Source organism: Nansenia antarctica, assembly GCF_963989245.1.
Source record: "Nansenia antarctica genome assembly, chromosome: 4".
NCBI lineage: Eukaryota > Metazoa > Chordata > Actinopteri > Argentiniformes > Microstomatidae > Nansenia > Nansenia antarctica.
In genome coordinates this window covers 54,882,751-54,893,818 of record NC_137689.1, presented here as the reverse complement: position 1 = coordinate 54,893,818, position 11,068 = coordinate 54,882,751, and the positions used below count along the sequence as shown (strand labels likewise).

Sequence of the window (11,068 nt, the reverse complement as noted above, 5' to 3'; positions counted from 1 at the left end):
TCTGAAAATGACAAAGAGATTACATATGATGATAAACGTGGAAGAAAAACTACAGAGTAAAACTGTGTTCATTGATATACTGTAGTTCCATAATTTCATAGAAACATTTTACACATTAAAGGGTTACACATACACACAACTACACACACTCAGTCACACAATGCAAATATTGTGCTTTACAGACTAGTGCCTCTCACCCCTTATGAGGTGATTCCGTTGCAAGAGAGTCTGCAAAGAGCCCTAGACAGTGTGTACATGTAGATGGGGAGACTGACAGAAACACATACTGACAGGACACACACACACACACACAACACTCTCACAGGACAACAGATTACACATGAAAAATATGAAAAAGAAAACAACAGAAAAAGTAGAGCATAACTGTATTTATTGATATACTGTAGTGTTCCATAATTTCATTGCACATTTTACACACACTGTTGAAGACAGTCTGAGTCAAAGGACCATCGATAATCTATGAAGAGACATGCACTGACACACACCCAATCACACACACACACACACACACAGTCACATGATGCAAATATTGTGCTTTACAAAGAGCCTCTCAACCGTTATGAGGTGATTTCCTGCTGATGCAGGAGGGACTAGAGAGAAGAGGCCTAGACAGTGAGTGAATGTAGGGGACAGAAACACATACTGACAGGACACACACACACAACACGCTCACAGGAGAAGAGATGAACAACGCAGAAGAAAAAGTACAGAGTAAAACTGTTTTTATTGATATATTGTAGTGTTCCATAATTTCATTGCACATTTTACACACACTGTTGAAGACAGTCTGAGTCAAAGGACCATCGATAATCTATGAGGAGACATGCACTGACTCACACACAAAACCACAACCACACACACAACCACACACACACACATACACACACACACACAGTCACACAGTCACAAGATGCAAATATTGTGCTTTACTAGCCTTTTATAGCCTCTCACTCCATGAGGTGAGTTCCTGCTGATGCAGGAGGGACTAGAGAGAAGAGGCCTAGACAGTGAGTACGTGTAGGGGAGCCTGACGGAAACACATACTGACAGGACACACACACACACACACACACACACACACACACACGACACGCTCACAGGAGAAGCATCTGAAAGGGCATCCTCTTAAAATGTACTGACAGCTTGATTTCATACATTATCACTTTTCCATCCTCTGTATCTCAGATTCACTCAGAGGAGTGCAAACATCTACAGTACCTACATACTAGGAAGTAATAAGTAAGTAACAAGTAATAATTGGGATTTATGGGTGGAATATTTTCATCATTTTCCAAATGACTTGAAGTAAAAAGATTGATGGAAGGCTGGTCATTTCCTAGGGGACGAGTGGGTGTTGTCATCCAATAAATATGATGTCTGATTGTTTTTGACATACCACCATTCATGTCATGTAGTCTTGTGGGAAATCATGACTCTATAACGACACACACAACTAACATTAAAGGGTGAGATATTATTGCTTCGCTGCTTCTCATGCATAATACCAAAGTACAACACAACTTAGATGCTAAGAATGGACTTGTGTACTGTGATCATTATTTACTGTCCCTAGTGAATCATAATGGTAGGTATGGTGGAGGGCTACAGTAGTGTCAAGTATCATAGTACTGTAATCTAATCTAATCTAGGGTCTGACCGTCTATTTGTAGAGAACAGAGGGGAGGCTGGTGGAGGTAGAAATCCTCCCCTGGTGGAGAGATGTTACAGTGGTTTTTATAAGATCTAACTCTGAGTGCACACAGGGATTAAGTGTAGTGTTATGTCTGACCAACACAGAAACACACACACACACACACACACACACACACACACACTCACGCACGCACACACACAGACACACAGACACGCACGCACACACACACACACACACACACACAGTAACATGCCTTAAATCTGTCTTACTGCATCCAGTTTACATACAATTAAGTGAAATTTCACGTTGAGGCAAACCACGCACATACTCCTGTTGAACTCCTATAGAATTGTTGTTTAAGAGCTGCTCCCGTTGGCTTTATCAGGTCTGCCGAGAGAACAAGAAAACAGACACATTGGTGTGTTTATATAAAGGGCAGGGCACTAAGACAAGGCCATCTCTCTTGTAAGGTGTTAAACAAGCAACTTAGAGGTCTTACTCTAGCCTCCCCGGGGTTGGCTCAGGTCCCTGGAGGAAGCTGCTCACTCTAAGGACGAGAACAGAGGAAACACTCACAGACCGCTCTGATATGGGAACGTTAAAGTGTTAAAAAAAATAAGAAAAATTAAAATAATGTAAGCCTTATCATATGGATCATAAACGTCTGTGCAGCACGTAGAAGTCATAGTATATATGGGCCTCAGCAAACATGGTAACAGTTAAAGTATGCTTCTTACTGCAATTCTGCATTCGTATCTGATAATCTTCCATGGTGTTATGCATCACCACTAGGCAACCATATGACCGTAATGAGTGGTTGAATGCTATTGATGACAAATGACATACATTAATTTACCATATTGTCCTTATTATGTCCTGCTACCTTTTTTCTCATAATTATGAACACGGGGGAATCAAACATCCTCATCAGGCTCTCATCCAGCAGGAGTGTCTGTGATCTTAAACAGGTGGGTTTGATAAATGAGAGGCTGGTGAAGGGAGAACAGAGGCAGAGGACGTTCTGTTGTTTCTCCAGTGAAGGGAGTAATGAGAGGGACTGAGTCTATGCTTACTTTGAGTTTTCCGCTGCTTCCTTCAGCTCCTCATCAAGGCTAGGGGTGAGAGATGCCAACAGAAGATGAATCGATAGAGTGTCATTCACAGGGTAAACCTCTATACAGGCACACACAGGCTGATAAAGGAGAGGGGGCTAGGATCCAGGGGAGGAGGGGAGATGGGAGGATTGAACTCACCTAATGATGCACTCTGGGATATGAACGTATTCCATGGGGATGAGTTCCTGCAGCTCAGCCAAGCTGTTCACATACTTTATCTTGTTGCTGAACTTCGTGCTGTGACAAAAACATTCCAAAACACACACACACGCACACGCACACACACACACACACACACACACATTGAAGCTGAACGAAAGCCTATACATGTTTGATACTGTTGAACAAAACATAATTTTCCTGCTCACTTCAAACATCAACTTGCTCTATAATGTGTGATTTGAACTTGATTATTATGAATGTGTGTAACGTAACACAGAGATGCCATCATTACCTTATGAAGGGCCTGGTGACGGCTAAGATGGTCCTTATAAACCAGGACGGGTGGACGATGATGAAGGATTTCAAATTCTTCCGGAGCCTGGATGGAACATTGTTCATGATGTAATATGATCCACTATGGAGGAGCTGACTGTAGGCTTTCTATACGTAACCGGCGTGAACTGGGGACCTCTGGCATGGATCCTCCCGGCACAGGGGCTATATCTGGGCTTAGAAGCCGCAAGCAGGGCTACCTCATAACAAAGGTGTGATTCCAAATCACCTCCGCTACAAATATATATATATATATATATATATATATATATATATATATATATATACACACAGTATATCTAAATATGAAATGAATCAGCTTTAGCTATATCTATATCTCTAGATGCAATAAATCAATCAGTCAACTGACCTTCTGTCAATCATCTGGTAGCACCTCTTGAGCCAACCCAGGCCCGGCATCCTCCTGTGGGGCGTGGCTCCGTTCAGGTAGACGATCATGTAGTCCTCCGCCACCATCAGCTCCAGAGTGCTGATCACATACCTGCACACAGGCCCACACAGCATGAAGGGGCCCTGCACTACACACCAATCCAGGGGGGTACTTTGAACATGTATAAAGAGCAATGAGGATGACATTCCTCAAGATGTTATTACAGGATGAATGATCTAGTGGGGTTCATATAGATCAAAAGAAGATTATTGTCCTTTAGGGTCATTTTGTCTAGCCAAATTAAAAACCAGCTTGGGAAACCAGCTTTTTTCTGGAAAGAAAACACAATGACATCAGTATCTAAAATAGAATAGGTACATGTTATGTGATGTGAGACTCAGGGCAGTGATGAATGCTTGTGAATATCTATGAGTGTGAGATTCCCGGTGAAGGTGGGGAGTGGTACAGCAGGACTCACAGGAAGAGGTTCTCCATCACGTCATGGTAGTCCTCACTGTCACTGTCCGGGAGGAAACACGCTGCAAACACTATGATGGCGTTCATTCCGTTTCTATAGTAGCCTGATGGATGGGGGGGGGAAAGGGAAGGAAAGATTTCAGTTAGATTCGTATTATTTTTGGAGTGGACAGTTAAAAGGGATTATGGGGAAGAGCTGGTACAGTATTTGGTTGTTTTTCTCTCTTTTTCTCTGTCCTATGCCTGTCTGTCTCTCTGTCTTTGTCTGGGGTAACTGGCCATTACCTCCATGGGAGATGACTCTCTGGTAGGGCTCGATGCTCTTCATGTTGATGCGGTGCTCCTGCTCTCCGATGACGACTGTCCTCCACAGCTTGGCATCCTGACGCTCCTCCTCAGCACTGCAGGTCGGGATAGGGTCACATTGCTCCTTCACCGCACCACTCCGATTGGCTGTCGGGTGTTCTGGTTCTGAAGAAAAGGTCGAAATACTGCATGTTAATTAACTCTCAGAAAACACAGAGGACCTAAACTGTGAGTCAATTCATTCTTCTTCTGCTGTTCTATTATCTAAAGCAGTAATACTCAATTGGTGGCCTGCGGGAAAACGCTTAGAAATGACTGCCTATGTTTTATTTTGTATTCTTTATTTTCATATAAATTGTTGTGATTCCACATTGAACATATTTACATCTGACCTTCCGCTGCGTATGTTCATGTTCAGGGGCGTCCTGTAGGTTTCATTAAGCATGGCTCCCACTCACTTTTTGAAAATTACATTTTTGTCGTCCCCACTTTTTATTCAAGAGACTGCATTTAAAAGCCAAATTATAGGATAAAGACTATTTTTTTTCATTAAATGTGACACGAAATATGGACCACCTTATTGATATGACTTACATCTGCTCTTGTGCTATCTTTTATCACTGTTATTGTAATATATACCTTTCAAGCCTGCAAACTGTGACACTTTAAATAACGTGAAACAATACTATTGTGCAATATGACAACCCTAGTCGTCTATCTGTACAGTATAGTACAGTGGATAGTGTACATAGCCTTTATTTATGTAAACCAGCTCCTTCCCTTCTTGTGATTTTTTTTAAAGTGTTTTTTTTTCCCTTTCCTAACACCAGGGGAGCCACCCCTCCTAAATTTCGTTGTTTGGTACCTGTACTGTAGCAATGACAATAAAGTCCATTCATTCATTCATTCATTCATTCATTCATTCATCTCCGATAAAAATGACCTGCTAAAGGTTTCAAGAAATGTGTTAAACTGCATAGAAATGCACAAAGTGATCTCTAAATTGCAAAGAAACACTGCACTACAGATTATTTTGAAATAAAACAATGATGGCGCTAACAACGCTTAGGTTGTGGGTCAATTCCTGCTGGGACCATACATACTGAAGAATGTATGCACTCAATGCAATGTAAGTCGCTCTGGATAAATGTGTCCGCTAAATGGCCCCCCGCTTGAGATAATTCAGTATCCATGATGTAAAGGGTCTTGGGGTGTTCAGAAAAACACACATAAATCAAATGTATTGTTATTATACAACTGAAAAACTGTTTTTACTGCACCACTCATGAAAGGGGTAGGCTAGAGCTAATGAAAACCTATACTGCTGATACCTCGAAGTCCTGCCAAGGTGCATCAATTGTGGAACAAACTGAATTTGTAAGAGATATTTGACCACTCTTGGAAGAAAAATGGAAGTTCAATACAAATGTGCTTCTCTATAATTGAAAGATCAAATTTTGCTGTAATACAATTCTTAGTGATGAATGAATAAGCACTTTTCCTGCATGAGTAGCTGAAAACCTTGTGAGCAAGAGATGTGTCGAAAGTCTGCACACAAGAGATTTAAAGGCTTCTTCTTTTCAGCGGTGAGTAGATTCCTATCCCTGAATAAAATAAATAGTAAAACCTAATCTGTAAATCTCATTTTTGACTGTGGACCAGCTATACACTATTGAATAACTCTTGCACCCACAGTAATGCCAGGTGAGGTAGGTATGAAAGTAACCTTGTCTCCAAGCTTTTTCGCACAGCGCTTTAAAAGCCTGGAGTAACAACGACTCAAGCCTGCCTTGGTGGGAATTAATTTATATTATTGGATTTTAGTGAATCACACAAGTGCAAGGCATGGCTACAGAAATGCAAGGTAAGGTTAACGGTAAAAGAAGGCCAAATTTGATGCGTTGGTCCACCAGATCTTCCGACCCGATCGGGTGGAAGTGTCCGGAAAACTAGATCAGTACGAGAGTGTCTGCGGTATGGACCCTACATGCGGTATGGACCCACCCTCCCAGTCAATCTCATTGTCAGTATAGTCTAGGTAGTCCGCTTCGTCTGGGGTGTCCAGGTCGTCCACGTTGATGTCCAGGTCGTCGGGGGTCTCTAGGGCGTCGTCTTCACTCTGGTCCAATGAGAGGCTGATACGTGGGGCGGAGAGCTTCTTCCTCTGGGAGGGGCCACCCTGCAGGGGTAGCGAGGTGGGAGGGGCTGTGGGGTAGTACAAGGTAGATGCATGTTACAACTATCTCTCTCTCTCTTAATTTATGAATTTATAATTCTGAGGGCAAAGTGATCTGCCCTCATACACACAATGTGACCCACACCCACACCCACACCCACACCCATACACACACACACACATAATATTAACAATGTATTTCTGAGCCTTACCAGGTCTGCCCTCTGCCCCGTCGGAGCTCATCATGTGACTCTCAGAAGCCAGGTCCATCCCCTCAGGGGGGCCTACTGTAGGAAAACACATGTTAAACATTGACACATCTCACACACACACACACACACACACACACACCAAACGCACACAGAGGAGTCCAGTGAAACAGTGACACGCACTGTTCGTTCTCCTCTATCAGTCTACTGTAGGAGAGAACACAGAGGAGTGACACACACACACACACACACACACACACACACGGCCACATCAGGGGGGGGGGGGTAAGGGAGGGGTATTGAGGTTAAAGGTCGTCAGATCTCTCATCCTCGGCTGTGAATAATCCAGGGGGGAGGGTGGGGGAGGAGGAAGGGGAAAGGGAGGGGGAGGCTGGAACATTCTCCTCCCTGCCTCGGCTGCTGCTGATTCAAATGATCACACGTTCACTCCAGTGCGGATTGGGCACAGATGCAAATGCACAACCGTCACGTGTGCTTACGCACGTGAAAATACAGATCGCAGGTTTTCTTCCCAGATGTGTCCAGAGGAAATCTGATTGTATTAGAAAATGCGACAAAAACATTGCTGATTATCAATAGCATATTGCTGTTTTACTCACAAACACATACGCAGGCACACAGACACAGACACAGACACAGACACACACACACACACACACACACACACACACACACACACACACACACACCCACACACCCACACACACACACACACACACACACACACACACACACACACACACACACACACACAGATACTGAATTTAACCATAGGCAGCTGTCCTCCATGCTGAGGATGCTGAGCCATCTTACATACAGTGCTGGACCACAGTGCTGTTGACAGCAGTCCCTCCCTCCCTACCTCTCTCTCTCTCTATCGATCTATCTCTTCCTGTCTCCCTGCTATAGAAAAAAAAAAAGACAGTACATCTCTCTCTTCTCCATCCTCTTATTATCCTTTTATATGAATCCTGTCCACTCACCACTGCTGGGGCACAGGGTTCTCTGTCCTTGTCTTTCTCAGAGCATGGATGTGTCCCACTGTTCCTGCCTCCCTCTCTGTCTCTTCCTCCCAGCCTCTCGGTAGAGATGCTCAGCTTACAAACAGCTCACAGCTTCCGCCATTTTCTGGTCACATGACCAGGACTACTACCAAATAAGGGTGATCACCTGCTTCAACAGCTCTTGGCAGTTGCTGCCTCTGGTAGGATGTGTGCATTATTATTATTAATAACCAGGGAATTAATAAGTGTGCGTATGTTTGTGTGTGCGCGCGTGTGTGTGTGCGTGCGCGCGTGCGTGCGTGCGTTAATAGTGACCAGCTGAGAGGAGCCAGACAGCGCAACTGAAAAAGGTTTCATAAGCACTGAGGGCTAAAAAGAAAAACTATGATTGGAAAAGGAGCTGAAGAATACCACAAAATTGTAAAATTCTGAAACTGCAATAGGGTCAATGACGAATAAGGCTTCTAATTATTTTATTTTTTTTAGTATGTGACAATGTGCTTAAACATGCGCATTTGTTAATTTGTTTAAAAAAAATGTTTTACTGTATTTCTAACTTAATTGCTCAAAAACTGTCAGGTGGCGCAACCAATTATTTGTTAAAGTATTTATATTTTCCTATTATTTATTTATTAAGTGAAATATTTGTCATGTATCTATTATCTATATATCTATCTATATCAGTGGAGGCTGGTGACTTCCAGAATTGAGGAGGCCAATTTTTTTCCGCTTGCTCGCTTCACTCGCGATGGAATGTTCCCTGTTCTTCTTATCTGTCTTTGTGCTGGACAAAGGCACACTATTTGGAGTGTAAGCTACAATCAGAAAGTTCTGATTGATGGAATTCATTGTGCAGAGCTTAGCCTATGTGCCTGCCTGAAGAAATGACATTGCTGTAAGTCTATGAGCCTGCCTGATAATTAAGTTAAGAAATGACATTTGGATGTAATATAAATGCCCAGTGAACATGTGTAAAAGGCAGGAATTTGATAATTATGTGGTTAAAAAACAATTTAGTTTAGCCTACATTTTTCATTCTTCTTCTTCTACAGCTTCAACATGTAATCATCAATTTAATCAAGTTTAGCATATAAAAAAGATAAGTAACAGTTTCTTTATCAAATGTAGTTTTATTCAATATATTTAATATAAATAAATAAAAATGTTTAATGTTGTGAGGACAGTACTGGTTCCAGCTGGCTTCATCTGCTGAGAAACACAGACATGCAATGGAGTGGTATTACTACTGAGAACTAGTGGTGTAACACTGGTAGAGACATCTGATTAGTTCAACTCACCACTGGTTTAGCTGAGGGGCGGCATACTCTCTCCAGGACTCCATTTGATATGGAAGAATATTACATTGACTTGTAATAAAACGAAATCGACTACATTAAAAATAAAACTGTTCAATAAATCCTAAATGTTGTCTACCTATTCGATGTATAAATCGCGCCAGAATCTCGCCGATTTCTGAGGTCATTTTAAGCAAAAGTATTTGGCCAAATGAGCTATTATTTTCAGGGATAATAGCCATGGGTGTTCTAGACGTGTCCTGTAAAGGACAAGTTGATAGGACACTCGTAGACACTATGGAGTGTTTCTTTGACTGAAGTGACTGGCGAATTCTCAAAATGGCTTCATGTGATTGGACGAACAAAATGTCAATCATTCAGCCCTGGACTCATTTCTAATATTTATCCTGCAGAACAGCACTCATACACGCGTGTGGCGGAAAAAAAGTACTACAACGGAGGAGAGGCCTCCTGTTCCCACCCATTTTCAGTGATGGGCCAATCACATATTGCCATGAAAAAAATTGCATTACATTGACTTCTATGAGAAACCACTTTTCGACAGGAGGCCTGGCCTCCTTCAATAGAAACGGATAGGGATTCTGGCCTGTAGGTGCTTTACAATTGCAATATTGGGTTTTAGCCATGGAAAATATTTATGAACAAAACGGAAATAATATTAATAAATAATATTAATATAAAACAATTTAAAATATGTTTTTTGTTAAATAAATAAAAAATAAAAAATAAAAAATATAATTATTGCTTTTTAAAATCTCTCTCTCTTCTCTCAAATTATTGGGGAGGCCAGGCCTCCTCCACCTCTATGGAGGAGCCTCCACTGATCTATATCTATTAGACAAAATAAATAAATAATAATCATTGTTTTTGGGCTGCTTTTTCCTTCACTGATAGCGGCATCTAAAATGATTAAAATTAAAGACATTATAATCGTGAAATGTTTAAAAGTGTTAATATATATTTAAGTAGACACAAATACACATTTTAGAGCATCTTGGAGCTTTAAATAACATTATTTATTCCATATAGTGGCATTAATTGTGGTTGCGCCAACTGACATACCGGTTGCACCACCTGACTTTTGCCACTGATTTCAAATTAAACAGGCTTCTACTTGGACACCTGCATTAGCTTTGACCTATGCTAGCAATATCATACAAATCATTTTAAAACAGAATAGTAGTTTTATGATAAAATAACATTTTCCTAGTTTTACATTGGTTGTACAACCTGACATGGAAAATATACCCTCCTACCTCTGAGGTGAAACTATCTATTTTTATCAATATTTGAGAGCGCTCTACAAATCTTTTCACTCAGCCACAGATGTCAGACAGGGTCCTCTGGATGATGAAACATTTGGCTGATGCAATAGTCTCTTGATTTCAAAATAAAAGTCCCATGTTTACGGTTGTGCCACCCTGACATTTGAGGAACTTTTTTTACGGGACAAAAGTTCCTCAATAATCTCAATAGCTTTAAAACTATTGTTATTTGTAAATGTGTGTTTATTTGAAAGGTTTCAAACATAAAATCATGCCACAGTATTTTATATTGAATATATTATTATTAAAATACCACTTTTAACAGTGTTCTTAATCTGTTCCTTTGTTGAGACGGTTGCGCCACCTGACATTTTGGGGGTTTGAGATGCTAAAACACAAAGTAATCCATATTATTAGAATGTACTGACAATACATTCAAACTAACCATGTTGTATAGAATAAAATCATATATGACTTGAATTGATTAATCTATTTTTAAATGGAAATAATATACATGACACAAAAATATGCACGTCACGTCATTGACCCAATAAAGAATTACTCTAGAGACAATTCGAATGCTTTGATGGTCTTTGATTAGCAAATATTCAGAAATTG

At 41.0% G+C, this 11,068-nt stretch overlaps 1 protein-coding gene across 1 annotated transcript; it reads right to left on the bottom strand.

Moving 5' to 3' along the window:
* Positions 1-2,170: 2,170 nt before the first annotated feature.
* On the bottom strand, positions 2,171-6,905 carry prune2 (prune homolog 2 with BCH domain; the record flags this gene model as incomplete). Its single annotated transcript, XM_080529768.1, has 9 exons — positions 2,171-2,222; positions 2,749-2,787; positions 2,929-3,027; positions 3,245-3,331; positions 3,656-3,787; positions 4,155-4,257; positions 4,439-4,618; positions 6,464-6,664; positions 6,848-6,905. The coding sequence occupies 9 exons, from the start codon at positions 6,903-6,905 to the stop codon at positions 2,171-2,173; spliced, it is 951 nt and encodes a 316-aa protein (XP_080385894.1).
* Between the last annotated feature and the right edge of the window lie 4,163 nt (positions 6,906-11,068).